Here is a 25,130-nt window from a genome sequence, read left to right on the forward strand (position 1 = left end):
TGTTGAGAGGTCGCACAACCACACCATATAATAAACTACAATTCCTCACAATAGTAGATCACAACATCTTGCTAAAACATAGAGAAAGCTGATAGGTTTCATTGTAACAGGCCAGAACAGACTGCATTCATTCTTCAAAACTCCAACTGAGAAGAATGCCTTAACCTTTTCGTAGTCCCTGTGCATTCTTACAGTCAGCTTTCCAATAACAGTAGCACTTCAATAATGTTGGCAAGAATAAACATTTTAAATTACGCATCCCTTGATGTTGTTATCTTTGTTTTTATAGACTGATGATGAAGATGAGTCTTTCATTCCAGAGGATGCTTCTCTTTTGAATTTGGAAACCATTGACACATACTCCTGTGACACTTCTTCTCTGGCAAGCTCAGACAGTGGCGATCGCACACATCTAAAAAGGTAAGGACTTAGTGGAAATGTTTCCATTGTGTGTGATATTTGTTTCCAATTCTCAGTAACTAAAGGGTACCAGTGCACATGTTTCAATACTTATTTCGTAACCGTGACAGCAATGTATTGGCGTCTCTGAAGTTTATAACGCTGGTTGTATTATAGCATAACTCGTACACAGCCATAATCTAATTATACACCAACGAGAATAGGAATTATTTTATTTGCAAAATGTAATTGGAAATAGCTTACTAAAAACCAATCAAGAAGCAGCACCCCGTCTTGTTATTTTATTATCTACAATAAAGTATAATTGAAGGTGGATTTCCCCTCCTGGCCATGATTATTCTCTGCTCCCACCCCCAATCCCCCACTAAACGGAGTATCCCAATTTATGGCATTAAGGAGTTCTCTTTTGTTGCTACATCCTATTGATTTACATGCCATAACTCAACACAGCCTTCAAAAGACAACCTCCACCTTCATGTATATTCCCTCCATTCTATTTCATCCCTATAACCCAATACCTCCTCCCATTTCTCTCTTAGAACATCAGCCTGTTCATAATGATTTTAATGATATTCATCAGCATGTTCGATATCCTCTTTTCCTTCATTCAACCTGTGAGTGTTGAGTCTATAGAGGGAAGTACTCTGGTGGTTCTAGTAATTCGTCAGTGTCCTTTGCATTCTCCTGTGGGTGTTGACTCTTTTCAACACCTTTGATAATTGGTCCTAGCGACCGTAATCACGATTTGGTATAGGTGTTATCTCCTGCTCGGCCACATGACAATCTAAAACAAAGTTGTAAGGGAGCGAGCAGTGTCCAAGCGAGATTGGATATGGCAGAAGTGTAAATCAACACTAAAGGAGATGTGGCCACATCCCTATTGGAACTTGGACAAATGTTCTGTTTCTGTTACAAAGCTGGGAAAATGTAATAAGAGTGGTAACAGCCTATGCCGAATGCAGCATTGAGGATGAAGTTCCATTTAAAGGTGATGTGGCAACCTGTTCGCTGAACGGTCGTATGGGACAGTATCCGAAGATCTTCATGCATTTCATCTTTTGGTGAGCTGGTTGTCCTGGCGATATTGAGGAAGGAGGAGGTGACCTATGGGAGAAGAAAACACACCCTTGTCCTCAAAGAAAGAGGCTGAACACCAGTGGCCCTTTTAATTCTGCACTAATGCAAGGTGCACTTTTGTGACTTTATATAAGAATTGGGTGCCTTTTTAGGTCTGGCATTAACCAACACTTTTTGTTTTTATTAGAATTCTATCTCTCTCTTTCTCTATGTACCAGCTGTCTTCGCTGAGTGACGGCATTCTACTCTTTCACAAGGTGCATAATGACATGCAAAAAAGTTTTGTTAAGTGCAAGTAACTACTGTGGTCATGTGTGGTTTTTGAGACAAAAAAATATTTTTTACTTTTGCCAATGTTTGTTATAATGATGAAGACCCAGCAGCTTCCACAACAATAAAGTTTTATAAAAACGAAGTCAAACAAAACACGCATTGACAAAACGAAAAGGCTGACCAACTTTACCATACCTATTGACTTTGCCAATGCTTGTTTATTTACCGGTTTCCTATAAAAATTTGTTGAAACTGGTTACACTGAATTTCCATTATGAATATTTTTTTTTTGCAAAATGTTTTCTAAGTTGCATTTTATTTAGTAAATATTTTATTTTGAAAGCAAAGAATCATCAATCTTGCTTTCAAGCTTTTGCATATATTTGCATCTAATCAGAGAGCATCCTGGAAGCTTTATACGTAGCCTCATAATGTTAATCTTTGCAAACACATGTAAACATTTTTATACTGGAACCACATTCAGTAGTGCAGTCTGAACTTACAAAATTTCCTTAGAGCGCTCACCCTATTAATAAAGGCTTTGTATTAATGAACCATAAATACAAGTTCAAACAGTATTAACATATGGACACTAATATTACTTAGAAAATGCCCTTCCCTGAGCCATATTGTGATACTGTTAACTGGCAGCCAAAGGGTTTGTGCTGCAGGGGGTTGGGCTTACTTGTCCCTAGGACAAAATAAACATGAACACTGTTGTCCTTGGCCCCAAACAATATGACCTGGGCATCAGGCTTTAGGAATTCGACACCACTGCAGACAACCTCTTACAATTACGCGGCGTAGGGGGTGCCATTACAGTATACAGAAAAGTGATCTGTGGAATGCTTGAATTATTTCAGCCATTGGTAATTACTCGGGCCGCAACCCAGTCCATCGATATTTTGCACACCATGCCACCCCAGTTTGGACCCAGCTATATGCAAATCAGTCTTAATTCTGCTGCCATGGGAACAGTCCAGCCCGAAATGCCTAGCCAGGTCCTCCCTGACACGGAACACAAACAAACCAGGACCGGTTTTGCCCTAGTTGTGGGCTCATTAGACAGATACAGCTTGGTGCCAGCGGCACGGTGTGCACAGCACCCATGTCTGGGCATACCCGTCCTACTTAGGACAATAAACTGTAGCATACAAAAAGTGTTGACTGGAATGCTTGAATTAATCTCCGCCACCGGTAATTGTGTCAAAACCTTCAGTGAAGCCAATATATCGCACATTATTTCTCTGCAACCAGTGTTCAGCATCTTCAGTCCATTCTTTCATGGCGCTGCCACCAAGAGCAGCTTGGAGACCAAGATTGTTGGTGGGCAGATGGTCAGTCTCTAATGCTTGAGGTGGATAAGCATTTTACACCAAGGTGGCACTCAACATCCAATATTTGAAACTAGTACATAGGTGAATCTTTTTTCTCAGAGGAAGAAGACTTGTTTTGATGTGCAGATCGGATAAAGCAAATCCACCTTCGTGTGATGTTTAAATGCTATATATGTAATGATTGTATCCATTAATATCTGCTATTCTTGTTCATTGTCTCTGTACCTGTGCCTTACTATGCTTGGATATAACATGTAACTTGTGATTCAATTGATCCTCATGTAAAGCGCTCTGATATCCTTCTGGATCTGGTTCGCGCTATATAAAACTTCATAAATAAAATAAAAAATAAAAAAATTGTCTTCCACCATAGAGACTCTGCTTTCGGTGTCTATAACACAACTGCCCACATTGTAGAGATCTTGGCATAACAGGGAGACATGAATTTGGACTTCATCTATTTTGACTTCAACTGCTGCTCTGGAGTCCTGGGTCACCTAAAGAATGACATCTTGGTCCGCCTGTCCCGAGGGTTCAGTCAGTGGAGGAGAGCAGCTCGGCATGTGCCAGCGGTAGGCCTGGTATACTGGTCCATTTTAGTTTGTACTGTTGCCAGCGCAGAGGGGGCCTGTCCTGTCCCATCGCCAAGGCCGTTTCAGAAGAGAACAAATAAAGACGGCGTCTTCAGTCAAGTGACTGCTTGTCCCACTCGGGCAGTATGAGCAGCTGCCACCGCTAGGGGGACTGCCAGACAAAGGCGAAAAGTTGGAAGAGCAGGGAGGTGCCACGAGGCTAGATCTCCCGTCCTCCACAGTCCCCCCAAAAAAGGCAGGGACCAGTCTTTGCTGTGCAACAAATTAGTGGGGTCTCCCACGGGTGTAGCCATGCACAGTGCTAGGGTGGGCCAAGTTTGGTGCTATCTTGCAGATAAGTGGGTTTCCCACAGAGTGGTTCCAAGTGCGGTGTCAGAAGGGGGCTCCTCTAGGGTGTCACAGAGGGCAGCCGCCCCAGTGCGGTCTGCAGCACCTCCAGATTTGGTGGTCACCCACCATGTCCTCAAAAGAATTCCCCCCAGTGCCTCAGAGGATCACAGTGCAGGTCTAGGTCAGCAAGGTGGAGGAGGAGAGCAAGAGAGGGTCTCCTCCAGGGCCACAGACTGCTGGCAACACGTAGCCACCTTTCTCAGAAGTATGGTGCCACCAAGGATTCCCCTATTAGGCCACAGGGGACAGAGGTGTCAGTCCCCCCTCATCTCGCTAGCAAGAGCTGCTCAGCTCTGCACAGTCATTAGCCCCAATTAGATCCAGGGGTGATATGGTGTGGGCACCGTCTGTGCTACTATTCTGCACCCACCTCCAACGCAAATCCAATTGAGCCGGGCCCGCGGCTGCCAGGTCTTAACATCAGGAGGAATAGACCACGGTGGCTGGCAGATCACCATCGTCATGCATCACCACCACAGGGGGTCCAGTCCTCCAGGGGCTGCCATAGAGCGCCAGAAGGCGGGATGAGGGGTTAGTGCAGGTTGCGCAGCTTGGGGCACAATGATTTGTGGCTGCACAAGATCTAGGTCATGGCACCATCTTGGGTGCAATATCTGGTGAGCCTCAGCCCAGTACGAAGTGGGTGTCTAGGACTGGCCGAACAGCTAAATCAGGCTCCTCACGGCACCCGGGCATCAACACTACAGAAGGAGCCATCAGTGGTCGCTGTCGGGTAAGGATATCCTCGGATTAGTATAGGGCCGTGGGAGCCGGGTTAGGATGCTGCCGTGATCTTGGCTGGCAAGCCACGCCCCTCATCTCTGCCTACTGTTGTTCTTGTGCTTTTTATGCCCCTCTTTTCTCTCTCGGTAGTCTTTTTACTGACCATTCCTGTGGTCGCTGTTCTGGTCAGATTCCACCAACTTCAGCTCTTCTAAAAAAGTTCTTGATCTATTAACCACATTCACATTTTTGTCAGACATAGATGAAATAGTCAATACTGTCAGATATAGATAATATAGAGTCAATATACTTTCCTGAGAGACAGCCTTAGTGGTTGGCTTCTGCCCACTAGGGGACCGATTACTACTTTGGCGGTCCGCACTGCCAAACCTGAGGTCAGACCATCTGCCAGATTAGGAATTTCCTCCCGTCTGGCAGGCCTTGTGTTTTTTATGTTCCCACAGAGGAGCCCTGAACATGGGCACCGCAATGGGAACGCCAAAAACAGTAAAGTTCATGCCGTGCAGGAACTGGTGTACATGAACACAGGGGGGCACATGTTGTGCCCCCTTGTGTGCCTCCACATATGGAGGAGGCACAGGGGGCCCTGTGGAGCCCCCTTTGTTTCCTCTCTGCCACTGTGTTCATGGAGGAGGAACCTCCATGACACCGCCGGCGGAGAGGAAACTCTTAATATGCTTGGTGGAACCACAGTGGTCCCGCCAAGCATATTACGACCTCCTGACCGCTGCAAAACAACCAGGGGCTGTGACAGCCCAAGTACCCAAATCGTAATAGGGTGGTCAGAAGACCCCCCCGCCCCCTAGTCTGGTGGTCTTTGGACCGCCAGCCTCTTAATCAGACCCTAAATGTGTGGTCATATTTTCTGGCATAGGAATAAAAATAAACCCTGCCTAGTTTATAATCTCTCTCATCTCTTAACAAATGTAGATTTCTTCTTGCCCTTAGTGTGTTAATGAAATTTCTCTAGCACCTCTTCAAGTGTAGCATAATTTTTCTTAGGCCGTTCTTCTAATTTTAGGTCTGCAATTTCTTGTGTTTTTTGTATTTCTTTTTCAAACACTGTCAATTTTGCTTTTAGCTTGTTCAAGTAACATGAGAATTAGATCTCTTGAGGTTTCCGCCAGTTTTCTTACCCACCAGTCATCTTGGATTTTATCAAGATGTTCTGCAGCGAGAATAAAGCTTCGAGGCAAGATGGCCGCTGACAGTCTGTAGCGACCAGTCGCATTATCCCCAGCTCCCTCATAGATGGATTGAAACCCATGCTCTGTAGCCTACAGTGTGTTCCCAAGAAAGCATCGGTCTGCGTCGGTGCTAAGAAGGGTGCTAAGCTTCTTAATCGGACGATCGCAAACTGGACTGTCAAATATTCTGACCTTGATGGTCAAGGGCCCGCTCGGTATGTCTCTCCGGTCTGCCAAACTGCCTAAGGAGGCTAAAGATCAGAAGGCGGACACTCAAAGGGGGAGAGACGACTTGAAACCGGCTGTTGTTACCAGCGCTGGACAACGTGCAGGCAGCGGTACCAGTACCAGCACTAGTGCAGCATGAAGGCTTCAAGCAAAGAAGGGTGCCGAACAAAAGGGCAGACACAGCGAGATCCTGGCCCCTGCCCCGGTTTCAGGCTCCGGGAGCACCAGCGATCCCCTTGCACAGAAGACACTGGGGGCCAAACCAAAGAATAAAGATAATTTTCGACAGCCACCTTGGTCGAAGCATTTGCCGGGAAATCATCGGAAATCCAAGGAGCTACGGAGCCCTCAAGCACAGCCCTGGACAGAGCTCACTCAGATAGCAACGCGGAAACCGACGGCGTCCTCGTGGACGCAGAAGCAGTGGTTGCCAGGCAACGGCAGGTGCTGGATGAGAAGACGCGAGGGAGCGCGGCTGCTGAGTCACAGAGGAGCGAGAATGGAAACATGCAGCAAACGGAGAGTGAGGGGGCCCCTAGAGCGGATGGTCACAGCCAGAGCAGGACAACCCCAATAACGCTGACTGAGGGGCACTCTACCCCACCGATCCCACGCTGGCAACACGGTGTGTTGAGGGACCCGGGCAAACGAGGGGCGGAACCGCACTTGGTGGAAGCACTCAACGATGCAGGTGCAGGAGTTGCTGGCCCAATCTACACTGTACATAAAAATCCCAACCCTGCCCTCAATGACTTTAGATATGAGGGGGCACAGGGGAGAGCAGGGGGAGGCTCACCTGAAGGTGACAAATTCTACTCCGTAAATGAGGATTCTGAGTCTTTTCTGTCCAGCGAAATAGACACAGGCAGTGATACGGACACGGGTAGCAGCTCATTTCCCCAGAAGACTACGCAAAAAAAAACATAGATCCAGAAAGAAAATGAATTCACCCGGAAGCCCATCAGATCCCACCAAAAAGCTAGCATGGCACTATTCAGCTACATCTTTGTCCACCAAGAACACGCCAGCCCTTAGTCATTATCTGAAAAACAGACCCCTCCTCACCCAGCTTCACTAGACTTACTCTTTAGTACTCTAAAAACAATGCAAAGTGAAGCAAGGGTTGAGAGCCGCAGGGCTAGGCAAGGGACAAAGAAAATTCAGAGCTCCCTACGGAAAATGAACAAGCTATACGAAGAAGTTGCGGTGAGAGTAACCCAAGTTGAAGAAAGAACAGGGAAATTGGAAGACGATCTTAACAGCCTTCAATCTTTTAAGCAGGAACACCAGAATATGGCTGTGGACATTCAATGGAAACTGGAGGACTATGAAAATCGGCAGCGAAGGAACAATATAAGACTGCTGGGGATTGAGGAGGGGCTCGAGGGACAAGATATCAGACTATTTGTTGTAAATTTACTGAAGGGAGCATTCCCAGAACTAACATCTTGGCAGTGGGAGAGAGAGATCCAAAGGGCGCACAGGTTCCCGTTGGTAAATAAGAGAGGGCAAGGTGCCGGCAGGAATAATAGGCCAAGGGCCATTCTGATCTATGTAGGTAACTGTCTCCTGAGGCAGGAAATCCTGGATAAAGCCAAACCAGAGGCCAAGCGTTCAGTTAATAATATCACATTTTTTTGCCAGACCTGATTTTTGTCATGTTATGGTTGAAAGAAGATGGAGGCTGAGACAGCTTATAGCACCAATACAGGCACTGGGCTCAGAGGCTTACCTGCTGTATCCTTCCAAGCTGAAGGTGGTTACTAGAGGGCAGGTGAAAATGTTCTTCTCAGAAATAAGTGCAAAAGAGTATATGGAGGAATTACGCAGTGGTAAACAGGAGAGGCGATAAGGGGAACATGGCACAGTTGGATTGGGGTATGGATCTATGAGGCAATACACTAGGGTAGGTCATCCAAATGAGAGTATGGGGGCATGGGCTACAGGAGCGGGAGAAAGCAGTAGATGGGGTTGAGGGAGCGGGGGGAGGATGCGACAGCTGCAGATCATAAGCGGACACACATAGGTCCCACGGACCTATTTGCCAGTAAAGGGAGGGGGGTCAGGGGTGGGGGGGGGGAACAGGGGGCCCACACAGCACACACAGCACTCTTTCACTTTGTTTAATTACAAAATTTGTAAGAAAGCTAGCACAACCGTTTGTTGTATTTTAATGGTTTGCCGAATTGCTTCAATTAATGTTTGCGGGTTAGGGTGTCCGCACTGCTAAAGACGATGAGATTGGACATTGTCTGTTTACAGGAGACGCATGTAGAGGGGGGAAGGGGATTCCTCTTAAAGCAGCTAGGATTCACACTATTAGCTCATACTAAGCAGGGGTCCAAGACAAGGGGAGTGGCTATACTGGGCAAAGGGAGTGTTAGCTTAGTGATGATGAAGGAAGAGGATCACTGGGGTAGGTGGGTCATAGCTGAAATAATGTACAAAGGTGAGCAGTTTACAATGGTTTCGATATATGGTTCCACTGAGGATGATCCTGAGATATTTGAACATCTTGATGTAGAATTAGCCCAATGGCCCGAGCCATTTATATGTTGTGGGGATTTTAACATTAATATGCCTTCAGACTCTGAACTACAATTGGGACAAGGATACACCGGTAGAAAGAAGAGGACGTATCGGACTATATCAGCCATGGCACAACATAATTCGCTGTCAGATTTATGGGCAAGGATGTATCCGCACCTGGATGGTAGTACATTTTACTCATCACCTCACAAAACCTGGTCAGACTGGACTACTTTTTAATATCTAATTCCATAGTAGCAAGATCCCAAATTGAAAAGTATCCCCGAATAATCCCCAAATAATATCGGATCATAATGCCTTGGTTATAACGGTTAAATCGATGGGGGCAATAGTTAAGGAAAATACCTGGACCTTTGAAAGAGCTTTACTTAAAGACATTAGTTACATCAAACATATGAATAAGTGGATAAAGGAACTTTGGGAATTTAATAGAGCGCTGCCTCCGGGATTATCTGGGATGCATTTAAGGCCGGAGTCCGAGGGGAGACACTGAGCTACACAATGCATAAACAGAAGTCCGAGAGAGCCAGAGTGGAGGGAATAGTCAGAACATTAGTTAAAGCAGAGGAGGAACTAAACCTGTTATTTCAGCGAAGTCTGCCCCTGGAACAGCTTTTACTTAAAATTATTCTTTTAAAAGCGGAAGCGATAGAAGGCATTGCCAGCAATACGGTAGCCAAGTATCTAACAAAGAAGGAACAGTCATTCGAGCTGAGCGAGAGAGTGGGACATATCTTGGCCATCCGAACCAGGCAGCAAGTAGCATCAGGGGAAATTAAGGAGATTTTGGATAGCCAAGGTAATATGGTAATGGATCCGGAGGGCATAAGGGAGGTCTTCAGGCAATTTTATACAGATCTCTATAAACTTGAAAATGATGATGGGGGGGGATAGATATAAATGAATATCTTAATTATAGCCTAGATCCAAGTTTGTCGAATCTCCCGGATACTGAGAAAGTAGCCCTAGAATCCTCTATTAAACTGGAGGAGTTAAACTCAGCAGTTGGGGATCTCCCCTCAGGAAAAGCAGCAGGTCCGGACCAGATCCCCGTTGAATTTTATAAGGTGTTTCAAGGGGTGATCGCCGCGGAGATGCTAAATGTGCTACTACAGGCCCAGCAGGGAAACTCAATTCCAAAGTCATGGGGGGGGGGGGGGCGGGCGATGTTATAGTTATTTTAAAAAAGGGTAAGACACCTACTGCTCCAGGATCATATAGACCTATCACCTTAATGAACTCGGGCGCAAAAGTTTACTCAAAAATGTTGGCAAATAGATTGGCACAAGTAACCGAGGGCATGGTTAGCCATACACAGCATGGGTTTATCCCAGGGAAGGGTACTACGCAGCATATTAGGTAGGTAATTACTCTGTTCGACGCCACAGGAGATCCTGTCGCAGCTTTACTCTTAGATGCCGAAAAGGCGTTCGACAGGGTCTCCTGGAAATACCTTTGGGCAGTACTGAGACGGTATGGCCTAGGTGAAAGATATGTTCAAGCGGTTCAAGCACTGTACAGGGAGCCGTCAGCCCGAATCAGGGTCAACAGGGGACACACTGCTTTGGTGCAGATTAACAGGGGGACCATGCAGGGGTGCCCAGCATCACCACTGTTGTTTGCGTTATACTTGGACCCCTTACTCCGTAGATTGGAAGCCAATATAAACATTCCACCCGTAAGTATTAATGGCAAGCAGTTTAAAACATTTGCATACGCAGATGATGTGACAATTGTCACGCCCAATCCTGCCCTAGCCATAGGCGAGGTGGAATTGGAAGCTCACTGGTTTGGAGAGGTCTCAGGCTATAGATTAAATAGGGGTAAGACCCAGATAGTTAAAAACTCTTACACTGTGTGCGACGATCCCCAGGTAGTTAACTCTGCAGTTTACCTAGGGGTTGAGATTTCCGCAGATCTAGATGTAGTAGTAGAACAAAATATGATACCCCTAATGTCCAAAGTAAGCTTTAAAAAAAAAAAAAAAAAAAAAAAACAAATGTAATTAAAATGATAATCTTACCGAAGTTTTATATTTTTTTAGGGCAATACCTTTATTTTTTGAGGCAAAATGGTTGAATAAATTAGAGTTTGTTTTGAATAGATTTATTTGGGCACATGGGAAAACAAGAAGGGCTTATAGGTTTATCACTCTTTCCAGGGCTAGAGGAGGTTGGGGGGCCCCAGACTTTAGATTTTATTATTGGGCAGCGGTTCTGCAGTATATGCAGGGCCTTGTAGGAGGTGGAGGACTGGACCCTAAAATTACATTAAACTCTATAGAGGTGTACACAACCGTCCTTGGGATCGATGCAGAAAATTCCTTTCTTAGTTGCACCGATTCTTCTTACTTTAAAAGGACAAGATTCAAGACCGTTCTGGCCGCCCATAAAATCTGGACTGCCTTCTTGAATACTGCATACTCCTCCTATTTATTTTTTTACATAATTTGACATTATTCCTCAAATAACACAATAAGTATTAATAATCAATTTAAAAAATCAAAGCAGCAGTGACATCTGAGTTAACAAAAACATACATTTTATATGGGTTAAAGATGTAATTACTGCGCGTTTTGAGAATAATTCAAGTCCAATGTAAAGCATGGAAAATATCACTATAGAAATGGCATGCTAAATTGAACACATTTATTATTGCCCTATATTTTCATTTGAACTATCATACTGGGAAATGTGAACACAAAGAGAAAAACAATGTTTCGAAATAATTCAAACAATGTATGTTTCACAAGTAAATGTCATAAACAATTTGCAATATTAATCTTGAACCTCATTCTGGATACTGGAGGTCTTAATGTAACAAATGAATGAATGCACAACACCTGCCTTCGAGATCAAATGATTGATGAGACTCTTTTTACTTAGGAGGTAAGAACGTGTTTTTTTGGGGGGACGGGGAACTTCTGAAGACCCAAGGGGACTTGTCAACTTCAAGAGGATACAATGGATTAGGGCACCCACTAGTAATATTTTGTATTTCTTCCTGCCAATTTTCCCCTCATCTGTGAATGGAAATCATAATGGAATGTCAATAGTATATGTAAGCTCAGACATAGTATGACTGTAGGAATGTGACATGACATGAATTTCTAGCGACTCTAAAAGATCTATGTCTATTTTGAAGGCCTGAAGAAGCAGGTTTAAAGCCGCAAAACAAATGTTGGCTGTGGTCTTAAATAACCGTTCAAGATTCATCTTTCAAATGGATTATGAAATTGAATATAAATCACGTGTTAAATACACTTTGAATTATTTTGAAACATTGTTATGGTTGAAAGCCCATTCATGTTTAAAACAGTTTATCAATCGACCATTGTAAACTGCTTTCTGAATCATTTCTTTTAAACATTTTACAAACACCATTGCTCTTGTTTTACTCTTGAGTAATTGTTCCTATCATTGATTTCAGTGTTTTTATTTGTTGAACTTGTTTAGGAAGAAAAAACTTCAAGATTCTTTCTCTCGGCATGGATCAGTGATGCGACATTCTCTTCTTAAGGGAATCTCGGCCCAAATTCTGTCTGCAGCGGTAGGTTAACTTTACTTGCATTGTGTTGGGCCTTGGAAATGAACTTCTTTTCTTTGTATTTTTACAAGTGCATACATTTTTGAGCTGCAAAAAAAGTTGGGACTAGAGAGCGAAAATCATTTAGTGGTCCTCTCTGGTCATCTCCCACACCCCCTGGACAAGTAAGAGTAAGATGTAACAAAATGTTTACAAGATAACTGATATGTACTCAGATCTTCCAAAGTGTCCTATTCCTGATTTGAATGAATCGTGCCAACGAAATAGAGGGGTCGTTGAGCTAAGTGTTTGCAAGAATGTAATTACATTGGATTTTTTGTGACAAAAACAATAAAGATTAATACAAATTTTTGGACAATTATTACTCCTTACTTTCTAATGTTTAGGTTATATCTAGAAACAATACTTAAATAGAAAGGCCACAGATCCCCGCTTAACCCAACCCTTATGCCCCATACTTCGGTGTCTTCATTCAACTTTCCCTTTTTTGTATAGGTGGAATATCTTTTCTGGATATGGCCAGGACCAATTATTCTTGTGATGAAACATCTTGGAAGCCAAACACGCCATTTCGTTCAGCCACATTACCTTTTGTTGTCATTGGAGTTATGTGTGAAGCTAGCCCCACTGGGAAGCAGAGTGCATTACACAGCAACTGAGGAGACAGAGCCACTGTGGAATGACTTATGCGGGTACTTTTACAATGTGAACTGAATACATACAAATGAGATTAAAAATGGAGCTTTTTGGATGGCTGCACCTTAAGGGGGCTCTACCGGTCGAGTGCTTAATTCGCCACAATCCTGGGGTAACACCAGGCTCCTGACCTATATTGTGAGAGGGGGTAAATTGCCTATATCCTGAGATGCGCACTGAGCCTGGAACGCTCCGGCTGAAAGCCATTTAAGCCGGAGAATCGACAAGGGCCTAGCTAGAGCCAGGATCGCCCACTGCGCCGAACTGAGGAGGCCGCCACCGAGGCTGAATGCGGCGCGCCTCGCAACATGGCTGCTCCCCGCAAAGCCCCAAACATAGACCGCGATCTGCCTCTGGGAGCTGGAGTGCTGGGCTCCAGCTGTCACCCATTGGTGCATTGCAGGTGACTTTGATCTGAACCCTGCATTCATGTAGACATTGGTGGGCCTAATGGGGTGGCGATTGGCCTGGCCCGCACCGCTGTGAGGGTGAAACCTCTCTAAAAACCCTGTGCCAACTGGACGAAGCGCGAGATGAGAGGCAAATCCGGCGTGGCGACCAGAGAGGAACCCACGCGGGCCGCACAGACCTCGAATCTCTTGCAGGAGCCCGCTATTTGAAATTGGGAGGCACACGTCCACTACAAGGTCATAAATTAAGGAGGGGGGATTGGCTGGGGTGGTGCTATCAGGCCCACGGAAGGCTCCTTCTGAACACACACAGCTCCCGCCTCTCACCCACTGGTGCCCCCACCCAAGACTGTTGGTGTAAATGCAAGGTGCCTTCCTCGGGAGACCCCGTAGTGCAGGTGGCTGCAAGCACTGTTGATGAGGCCTGGAGAGCGCCTAGACTAGATCCTGAGCGGCGTGGCTCCATCCTGCCCAGTACATTGCAGCGACCTGCCTGAAGGCCACAATACTCCGTCATCAAACTAAATTGTAGACAGTGACGCGGGGTGCCTGCCTGATACCGTGAGACCACCACTGCCGCCGGAATGATGACACGCCTATGGCGGCCTATGAGGTGGCAGTGAGCCTACTGGGCTGTTAGTATGCAAGCTACTGGTCCATTGGTACACCTGCACCATCTCCGAAACACAGCTGCATAACGCCTCCTGGCGCCTACGAGGCACCACACTTTAACGCTTGTCAAACATGGGGCAAATGGACACAAAGCAGTCAAAGATATCATTTGAAAGTATGTGTACTGGATGCCATGGAGAACTGCCACAAGAGGCGGAAAAACAGTCCACTCAGACCAAAGATAAAAGCGGGCGATACAATGATATCTGTCTCTCTTATTGGAGGTCAAATCCAGCTTAAAGACTATACACTCAAAATTAGCCCGCCTCACTGCCCAGCTAGATTAAGTTAAACAGCGTGTTGACTCACACGACACCCGGCTTACGCAACTGGGGACTAGAATATCAGACACTAAAGATACGCTGACAGGCAATCGACAACGCTTGCTAAAAATTGATAAACTGCAAAGAACTAAGATTTAGAAACCTGTTCCAGAAGGAATAATCTTCGCATCACTGATATTCCCGAATCCAAGGCGATCTCTAAGATGGAGGACTCATTGGTATCCTTGCTTCGCAAGCTCTTTGGTACAGAACTGTAGCTGAGACTAAGACCACCACCTGGTGCCCCAGCACGCCCAATAATTGCTCGCCTGTTAAATTACAGCTATAGCGACATGATCCTGTGGAAACCTACTGAAATGGGGGAGGTTAGACATCCGGGAAATACCCTCTCCTTCCTGGACTTCATCCTAGCTGTGAAGGCTGCAAGGTGGGAATTCCTAACCTTCAATGGTTGAACATTCCTTACGCCCTTCTATACCCGGCCAAGTTGTACACTGCCCGTGGGAGCAAGAACCAGTTCTTCAAAACCAAAAAAAAAACTGATGCATGAGGTCATAACAATTGTATAGAGACTGAGAATACACACCAATTACTATACCCATGTTTATATGACGTGAATTGTTAAAATGTATGTGATCGGGCGCAGAGTTAAGATTTGTTCGACGCAGTTGTTGTTGTTCATTGATGACGATCCTACATTACCCTGTAAGATATGGACTGTAACTTTCCCCTCGAGATATTCAGTGACATTTTTATAATGTGTCCATAATCGCTTGGAAACTTTGTATTAACCTTTATAAACTCAAAAAATATGTTTAAAAATAAATAAATTCCAGTAATGTTTAATACTACAAATAAATATATAATTACATAGATACACAAACACACATGGGTCTATATATATATATATATATATATATATATATATATATATATATATATATGTGTGTATGTGTGTGTGTGTGTGTGTATATTTACATTTATATATATATTCCACCAAATACAACTCTGCTGCCTCGCAACAGTAGCAATTTAAAAGGCCCCATACAATATCGGACTGTACAAATTTGGTTTCCCTTGAATAATTCAGTCACAATGCAACACTGAATGCCATCTGCTAGTCAAAAATAAAACGGAAAGTTTAAAGGAATTAAATGCAAACACTTGCACGAAACCTTTGATAAGCAGAGTGTTATTACTAACTACGGAGTCAAGGGAACGGGACTCGTGTGTGGAACAGGCGAAGCTCATTTGTAGAAAATTGAAAACAATTTATTCACAACAACAAGCACATCAAGAATAGAAAGGGGAGAAATAACCACAGGGGGCAACAGTAGAGACAAACTCAGGTATTGGGAAAGGCTGTCAAAGAAAGAAATCAACAAGTGATGGGAACTCATAACCCTGCAAAAGTATGTGGAAATCTGAAAGAGACGCGTTAGTTATAGATTCCTTACCTTAGAATATCCCCAGGCGTCAGACTGGATCCGGAAATGTTTTGCGTAGCAGTACCCTTGCGCGTCGGTAGGCGTCGTCTGCCGCTCCGCGTCCGTCGTCGGTGCCGTGATGACTTCGTCGGGGTACTTAGACGCCGCCTCCGCGTGCTGACGTCAGTTCTTCTTTTTTCCGCGCCAGCAGTGCAGATCCGGAAAAAGTGGTACCTTAGTCACTTTTTGACTAAACTTTTTTGATCTTTTGATCATCCTTTTTCGAAGTCTTCGACTCCGAACGGTGCCAGTAGGGATGCCAGGTTTCAAGCCCTGTGAGAATTGCGACCGACTGATGTCGGTCACCGGTCCTCACCGTCGGTGTCTCCACTGCCTCGGCGTCGATCACGACGACAAGACCTGCTCCGACTGTCGGGCCCTGACTTCGAAAGCTAGGCGGGAGCGGTCCCGTAAGCGGCTCTAACTCCGGCAGTCGGGCCCGCGCCGAGAACGGTCCCGGTCCGGACGGAGGTCGAGGGACCGGTCGCGGGAGAGGAGCCATCGGAGCTCCGGGAGTCGACATCACTCCTGCGGGTCGAAGTCGTCAGGTAAGCACAAGAAGTCATCGCTCTTCCGACTACCCCTGACGCTCGCGCGACGCAGCCGGGGGGTTCTGGTGACACCGCCCACGCGGCTCCGTCTGAGTCGCAGGCGCCGCGTCCGGCTTCATACCCTCCGGTCCCTGGGCCTAACGCGGCGCCGGAGGAGATCGAGCGGTTCCTCATGGCCATGAGGTCCCTCTCTCCTCCGACGGGCTCCGTGGCGCCTTCGGGCCCAGCGGACCCGTCTGGGGGGCCTAGCGGGTCGGGGCTTCGGTCCCGACGCCGTCAGGTGCTTCAGCTCAGACGCCGCCGGCGCCTTCGGGCCCGGCGCCTTCGGGCCCCGCTGGATCCGGTTCCAGATCCGGGTCGCCGCCGGTGGACTTAACGACCTCCCCGGCGCCGACCCCTCAGGTGTCACCCCCGGCGGCGCCGTCCCCGATGCCTCCCTCGACCCGGTTCCGGCGCCGCTTCAGACGCCGTTCGGAGAGTTTACTTTCCATGAACCGGCCCCATCATTTTCTAACCCTGAGTACCAGGAGATGGGTGATAAGGAGTATTGGGAGGGGTCTGAGGACCCTCTGACCCGTGAGCGTCAGTCCCAGGAGGACTGGACAGGTGACCTGGGGGATGCCAGTGGTCTGGACACTTCGCCGGACACTGGCTTTGTCTCACCTCCTACCGTGGCTACGGAGGAGGGGGCAACCTATAGTGTGGTGTTGATGAGGGCCTTGAGCTCCCCATCGCGGCCATGAGGACTAACCTCCTCACTGAGGTCCTTAAGCCGCAGTCATGCTCAGCCGAGCCTCTGCTGCAGTTTAACGAGGCCTTGACCGACGTTCTTTTGGGCACTTGGTCCAAGCCCGCTACAGGTTCGCCTGTAGATAGGAACGTGGCCAGACGCCACCGCCCGGCCCCGGGCGACCCTTGTTTCCTGTCCACCCACCCCACCCCTGAGAGCCTGGTGATCCAGGCCTCAAATTCCCAGACCGCATTCCCGTCGGCGCCGCCTGACAGGGAATCCAAGAGGTACGAGCAATACGGCAAGAAGGTATTCTCCTCCCTGAGTCTGGGACTGCGGTCTTCCAACACCGCGTGCCTCTTGGGCCGTTACACCCACTCTCTGTGGGACACGGTCGCGGACGTGCTGCCAGAATGCCCGTTGGAGGTACGGGCTAAACTCGGCCAAGCCCTTGTGGAAGGCCGAGATGCGGCACGTTATTCGATCCGGTGTGGACTGGATACCACCGACTCTCTGGGCAGAGCAATGGCAACGACGGTGGCGATTAGTCGCCACGCCTGGTTGAGGTCCGCCAACTTTTCGGCTGATGTCCAGAATACACTCATGGACATGCCGTTTGATGGCCGTCGCCTTTTTGGCGACAAGGCAGACCATGCGCTTGAGCTCTTTAAAGACTTCAGGGCTACGGCCAAGTCCTTGGGCCTCTCGGCCCTGCGCCAGCAATCGGCTGCCTTTCACTCCTTTCGTGGCCACGGAAGGGGTGTACCCACACATGCTGTCAGCCACGCTCCGCAGGGTAATACCCAACGTGGTGGCGGCCGTGGAAACCGCCGTGGCGGCGGTCGGGGACAACGGCGAGGTCAGTCCACACCTTCCCCCGCAGCATCCGCCTCAAAACCCTCCTAGTCCGTGCTTTCAGGCCCATGTGACGCCAGTGGGGGCAGGGTTCGCCATCACCTCCTCCACTGGCGCTCTGTCACGTCGGACAGGTGGGTGCTGCAAATCGTCCGAAGGGGCTACTCCCTCCCCTTCGAGGCGACTCCTCCAGCCATGCAACCGCAGTACCACCGAGTATCGGAGGATCATTTGCGGCTTCTGCAGGAGGAAGTTACGGCCCTCTTGGCCAAGGGGTCCATCGAGCACGTTTCTGGGCCAGAAGTAGGGTGTGGTTGCTACTCCCACTACTTTCTGGTACCCAAGAAGGGCAAAGGGGGCCTACGCCTTATCTTGGACCTAAGGAATGTCAACGGCTTTCTCCGGAAGGAGAAGTTCAAAATGCTGACACTGGCTCAGGTCTTAGCTGCCCTGGACCCAGGAGACTGGATGGTAGCGTTGGACTTGCAGGCCGCTTATTTCCACGTCCCCGTTCTGCCGGCACATCGGCGCTACCTGCGGTGCACGGTTGGCCACGAGCACTTTCAGTTTACCGTGCTCCCCTTCGGCCTTACCAGCGCCCCACGGGTGTTCACAAAGGTGATGGCGGTGGTCAGAGCTCATCTGCGCAGGTTAGGGATTTGTCTTCCCCCTACCTCGACGACTGGTTGTTGAAGGCGGGCTCGCCCTAAACAGTCGTCAGCCACCTCCAGAGAACGGCAGACCTCCTGCACCAGCTGGGGTTCTCCCTCAATGTGCCGAAGTCACACCTGTGCCCTTTTCAGAAGCTCCTCTTCATCGGAGCGGTTCTGGACTCTGCGCAGTTTCGGGTTTATCCTCCCAAACAGCGGGTCTGGGATATTCAGGCTCTGATTCCACTCTCTCAGCCTTTATCCCGGGTCTCGGTCAGGTTGACGCTGCGGCTTCTGGGGCTGATGGCCTCCTGCATCCTACTGGTGCATCACGCCAGGTAGCGGATGCGGGCTCTGCAGTGGGACCTGAAGTTTCAGTGGGCCCAGCAGCAGGGCAACCTGTCCGACCACGTCCTGATCTCGGAGGGCACTGCGAGACAGCTGCAGTGGTGGCTCACGGACTGCGATTGGGTCAGCGGCAGATCCCTCTCCCTTCCCCAACCGGAGCATGTAGTCGTGACGGATGCATCCCTCCAGGGCTGGGGAGGCCACATGGGAGAGGCGGAGATCAGAGGCCTCTGGTCTCCGGCGGAGGCCCGGCTCCACATCAACCTTTTGGAGTTGCGGGCGATTCGTCTAGCACTGAAAGCATTCCTCCCCACTGTCCGGGGGAGTGTAGTGCAGGTGTTCACGGACAACACCACCGCCATGTGGTACTGCAACAAACAGGGCGGGGTGGGGTCGTGGACCCTTTGCCAGGAGGCTCTGCGCCTCTGGCAGTGGCTGGAACGCCAGGGCGTGACCCTGGTGGCTCAACACCTGGCAGGTTCTCTGAACGCCAGGGTGGACGAGCTCAGCCGTTGATGCATGATGGATCACGAATGGCGTCTGAACTCGGACGTGGCGCAAGGCCTCTTTCAGCAATGGGGAGAGCCTTGGTTAGATCTATTCGCCACCGAAGAGAACGGGCAATGTCATCAGTTCTGCGCGTTGGAATTTCCAAGGCGGCACTCGCTCGGAGACCCTTTTCTTCGCGAGTGGAGTTGCGGTCTATTGTACGCCTTTCCGCCTATACCACTTCTGCCCAGAGTGCTGAAGAAGATCAAGCGCGACCGGGCACAAGTCATCCTTGTGGCTCCGGACTGGGCACGAAGGTACTGGTATCCAGAGCTACTCAGTATGTCAGTCGATCCCCCGGTTCGTCTGCCTCTTCAGGAGGACCTTCTGTCGCAGCAGCAGGGACGGTCCTCCACCCGAACCTGTCCAGTCTCCACCTCCATACTTGGAGACAGTTGAGGCCATTTGACTTGCCTCCTGAAGTCTGTAACGTCATTCTGGCAGCCAGGCGTCCCTCCACAAAGTCGGTATACACCTGCAGGTGGAACAGATTTGTGGCATGGTGCACAGCAAAGGCTGTGGATCCTCTTGTGCCCCTCTCTTTGAGGTTCTTCTCTTCCTTCTTTCTCTTGCCCAGCAGGGCTCTGCTCTGGGCACTATCAAGGGCTACCTTTCTGCCCTTTCAGCCTTTCTAAGGCTGCCTGATCAACCTTCTTTGTTCAAGTCCCCTATTGTAAATCGCTTTCTTAAGGGCATCACACACATGTTTCCTCCTGTTCCGTTTGTGATGCCTCAGTGGGACTTGAACCTTGTTCTTACGTTTCTGATGAGCGCTCCCTTTGAGCCAATTCACAACTGTCCTCTCCGTCTTCTTACTTTGAAGACTGTTTTCCTGGTTGCCATCACCTCTGCCAGGAGAGTGAGTGAGCTCCAGGCCCTTTCTTGTACTCCTCCTTTCCTTTCTGTCCATCCGGACAAGGTTGTGTTGCGTACTAAGCCATCTTTCCTGCCCAAGGTTGTCACGGCCGTCCACATCGGGCAGTCTATCACCTTGTCAACCTTCTTTCCGCCACCGCATCCCTCTAAAGAGAAAGAGCCGCTCCACCGTCTGGACCCAAAACGTGCGCTCTCGTTCTATTTGGATCGCACACGCCAGTTCCCGGGTGGATGACCAACTCTTTGTTGGTTACGTGGGCGCTAAGAAGGGGAAAGCAGTGCACAAGACGGCCATCTCCCGGTGGATCATCTTGTGTATCCAGGCTTGTTACTCCTTGGCTAAAAAGGAGCCCCCTGTTGGATTGCGGGCTCATTCCACCCGAGCCACGGCGACTACAACTGCCCTGGGCCGGGGAGTGCCCTTACAAGACATCTGTCAGGCAGCTACGTGGTCATCGCTGCACACGTTTGCAAGACACTCCTGCCTCGACAGCCAAGTCCGGAGGGATGGCTTCTTTGGCCGTTCTGTCCTCCAGGACTTTCTGGTGTGATTATTGGTTCGCAGACCCACCACCGGGGTTGGTATTGCTGGGGTATCTATTCTAAGGTAAGGAATCTATCACTAACGTGTCTCTTTCAGATGCACAAGTTACTACTTGTGTAACGATATATCTGTAAGAGACATTAGTTAGTGATAGATTCCTTACCGACCCACCCATCCTCCCCGTTCTGCGACCCGATATCTAGGGTTAAGGTCATCCCCTTTCAGGGCCCTAGTTTCAATGGCACCAGTGTTGGTTTTTAACATGGCTCAGCGCTTCTGGCGTGGAAAAGCTGTGTCTAAGAACTGACGTCAGCACGCTGAGGCGGCGTCTAAGTTCTCCGACGACATCATCACGAAAACCGAGACAAATGCAACCCTGCATGTAGAAAGCTTTCATAGCGATTCCCTTAAGTGGAGCATCCCATACGGGGTGTTTTTGAGACTCCGTAGGAACTGCTTCGAGGACACGGAATTTTCAAAGCACAGTCAACAAGCTGGAATCAGATTTCATAATCGTAAATATCTGAAAAAGGTAATTGAGAAAAGTTTGAAAAAAGTGGTAACTCAAAATCGGAAGGACATCTTGCAGAAACCCCCCAAAACAAAAGAAACGGAGCAAACAACAATAAGATTGATAACAACACACAGTGCAGAAAATAAAAAATTAACAGGAGTAATCAAAAAACACTGGGGAATTCTGAAGCTGGATCTGACCTTATCAAAAATCATTGGTGATCACCCAAATATAACATACCGACAAGCAAGCAACATAGGTGACAAAATTGTCCACATCCACTTTCAGGAATCACCCGTCAAGACCTGGCTTCAAAGAGAAGGATTCTGGCCCTGCAAACAATGTAAAGTATGTAAAATTGCTGTCCCAACAAAATCAGTGGAAACTGACCGAGGCATAAAATGGAAAATCAGACAGCACTTAACGTGCAAAAGCACCCAATTACTTGGTAGAATGTCCATGTAAAAAGCGCTATATAGGGAGCACGATCTTCAAGGTGAAAAAGAGGATACTGGAACACACTCTGGCAACGACACATAAAAATCGGTCAAATGCCATTGCGAAGCACATGGAAATACATCTTGATGGAAAATGGGAGTCATTAAGATTATGTGCTTTGGAGCAAGTCCCCCAATCTGAGAGAGGCGGAGAGCGAATAGGAACCCTCAGACAAAAGGAATCACTCCACATTGTGACATTCTGAACACTTGACCCCAGAGGGTTAAACCAAAATGAGGAACTTTATGTACACCTATAAAGACAAAGAGAAAGGAGAAGATTTCAAGGTATCTAAAAAAAACTACAGAATCACAGGACTGACAGAGAGAAAAAACTCACCAGAGAGAAAAAAACTACAGATACACAGGACTGAGAAAAAACTCACCAGAGAGAAAAACGAAATGAAGTGGAAGTATAGAAGAGAAAAGGTGAAACATAAATAACAGCAACTAACCAGCCGAGACCTCGCCAAGTTGTGAATCGTGAATAATAATTACGACAGCTTACTAGAGAGCATGAATTGAATGCACTGAGTCATACAATATGGAATTTAAGCATTGGAAATAATGTATTTAAGTAATTTTAAAATGAGCACTGTTGAAACACGAGCACCTTTAAACTTTGTCACAATAGGAGACTTACATGTATGTAAGCATATCAATATTCAACTACACTAACCGCAATGCATCACATTGAAAATAGGAAGATGTCCGTTTCAATGCTGCGATATCCCGTGATCAAGCCTTCAGGAAAGGTGAAACGCGTTGGGTATGGCAGCGTTTTAAAATAAAGCCGCCTTAAACTTCAGCACACACGAGAGAGCACGTCTTTATTAACAATTGCTACTGTCGCGAGGCAGTAGAGTTGTATTTGGTGAAATTGAAACCGGCGTGGTCCTGCCGGAAAACACGCAATGGAGCGCAAGCGTCGACTTGGAGGACTACATTGTAGCATATATATATATATATATATATATATATATATATATATATATATATATATACACACACAAACACACACACACATATGTGGGTTTCTGTTTATATAAAAAAATATAGTGTAACCTAATTAATAAAAAACTTTTTACATTATATTTAACATTTATTACTATGAAAATAATGTTCATGGAACAGTAGGAAAAACATTGGACTTCGGAGGGGTAAGATTTACTATTCTCACTTCAGTCTCTCTGCAACAGTTGGGAAAGTGTTGAATTTTAAGAGGGGAACATTTACTATTCTCACTCTACTCTGTGCAACAACAGGGAAAGATTTGGACTTTAAAGGGGTTACTTTTACTATTCCTAGTCCAGCTTATGCAAGAGGAGGGAAAGTGTTGTACTTGGGAGGGATTACATTTTCTATTCCAATTTCACTATATGTAACAGTAGGAAAAGCATAGGATTCGGAGGGGTTAATTTTACTATTCCCACTCCAGTTGGTGCGACAGTAGGGAATGCGTTGGTCTTTGAAGGGGTAAAATTTACTATTCCCGCTTCAGTCTGTGCAAGAGTAGGGAAAGCTTTGGACTTCGGAGTGAATCAATTTACTATTCCCACTCTAGTCTGAGCAACAATAGGGAAAGTACTTCACTTCAAACACACTACATATTTAAATAACCTTATTAATTTATTGAAAACAATATAAAACTATGAATATAAACAATATTAATTAACCTAACATATGTTTAAAAAATGAATTACATAATTCATATACAATTTAATAAATATATAATTATGAATTAATTTCCCACCCTATACCCTTGCAAACCTATCAGCCCACACATAAAATAAAAATTGTAATTACAATAAGTATAACAACATTTTACATAATTAATATTCAAATGAATAATTAACAATTCAAAATTGTCAATTATTACTTAATACACGTCCCACAAACCCAGCAGCCCACTCATGAAATATAACTTAAATATATAATTATTACACCCTATACATACTTATTAATCAATTAAATCAATTTAATCACTTAAAACATTAATAAAAAATGAATACCTAATCATAATTTTGCTTCCCACCCTATACCCCTACATACCTACCACTCACACCTAAAATAAAGCAGTATTAGATAATATACATAATTATCAATCACTTACCTACTTAAAAATTATTTATCAATAATTATTACTAAATTAACTGCCCACACTATCCCCCTCCGAACCCAACAATCCACTACAACACTATAATTTACTATTAGCAAAAATATTAAAACATCTAAATCACTTAAAATTACAAACTATATTTAAACAAATTAATAGCAATTATACAAACAATAATAACATCAAATTAATATATAAACTAAAACACATTAAAATAATTAAACAATATTTAATATGATATTATTGAAAATGATATTTACAACAATATTTTGAATATAACCTAAAAAAGATATTTCTCCATCATAATAATCCATCTCCCGATAGGAAAAAAAATCAATATTTTGTCCAAACAGCAATAAAAAAACAGGTTCCTTAAAACATATGTAGGACTGATTTAACAGTTAGTCCATTGCCCCTTAACATAGCCATCAACCTTATCAACCTAGTGTCAAGGTCATACAAACCTTTCCCCCACATTCAAATTTTTTTTGTCAACTCTTTTTATTGGCATTTTCAATTTTCAACTTCTCACAGCGTGCACCATATACATCAAAATAGTTCATCAGCAGTGTCCAGTTATCAGTGAGCTGTCGGTGCGATGTGCTATTGTGGCGCTAAAGCGGTTTCATCCATATGGCAAGTGACTAAGTCTCAGAGGCCTCGACATGTCCACAGTTTATATGAGTCGTTGCGTCCTATTGCTACATGGAGAGACAAATCTTACATGTGTAACTCAGTTGCAATCGTAACATTTGCAAGAAAACAATAACATCAAGATACGGCATCATTGTTAGAATTCGGTACATAACATCCCCTCATTCCCATCCCCGAGGCCCGCCTCCCCCTCCCTCTTGTGAGAAAAAGTGCTCATCCCTTTATTCAGTCTTACGTCTCTCCCCACCCCCGTATCGTACGCATATGTCTTTCTATTCCGATTGCACCCTCGCCGCGCTCCCATGGCGGGCCCCAGTCTGCGTGCCAGTGTTGGTGTCCGCCGCGCACCCCT

The 25,130-nt window shown here is 46.5% G+C and overlaps 1 protein-coding gene across 1 annotated transcript in view; it reads left to right on the plus strand.

The window, feature by feature from the left end:
* VPS8 (VPS8 subunit of CORVET complex) overlaps positions 1-25,130 on the plus strand; it is a 2,052,516-nt gene that overhangs the window by 116,579 nt on the left and 1,910,807 nt on the right. Inside the window, exons 3-4 of the mRNA XM_078680452.1 lie at positions 290-420; positions 12,255-12,348. Coding sequence (XP_078536578.1) covers positions 290-420; positions 12,255-12,348 — 225 coding nt within the window. The remainder of the gene's footprint in view (positions 1-289; positions 421-12,254; positions 12,349-25,130) is intronic.

This window comes from Lissotriton helveticus, chromosome 3_1 (assembly GCF_964261635.1).
Source record: "Lissotriton helveticus chromosome 3_1, aLisHel1.1, whole genome shotgun sequence".
Taxonomy (NCBI): Eukaryota; Metazoa; Chordata; class Amphibia; order Caudata; family Salamandridae; genus Lissotriton; species Lissotriton helveticus.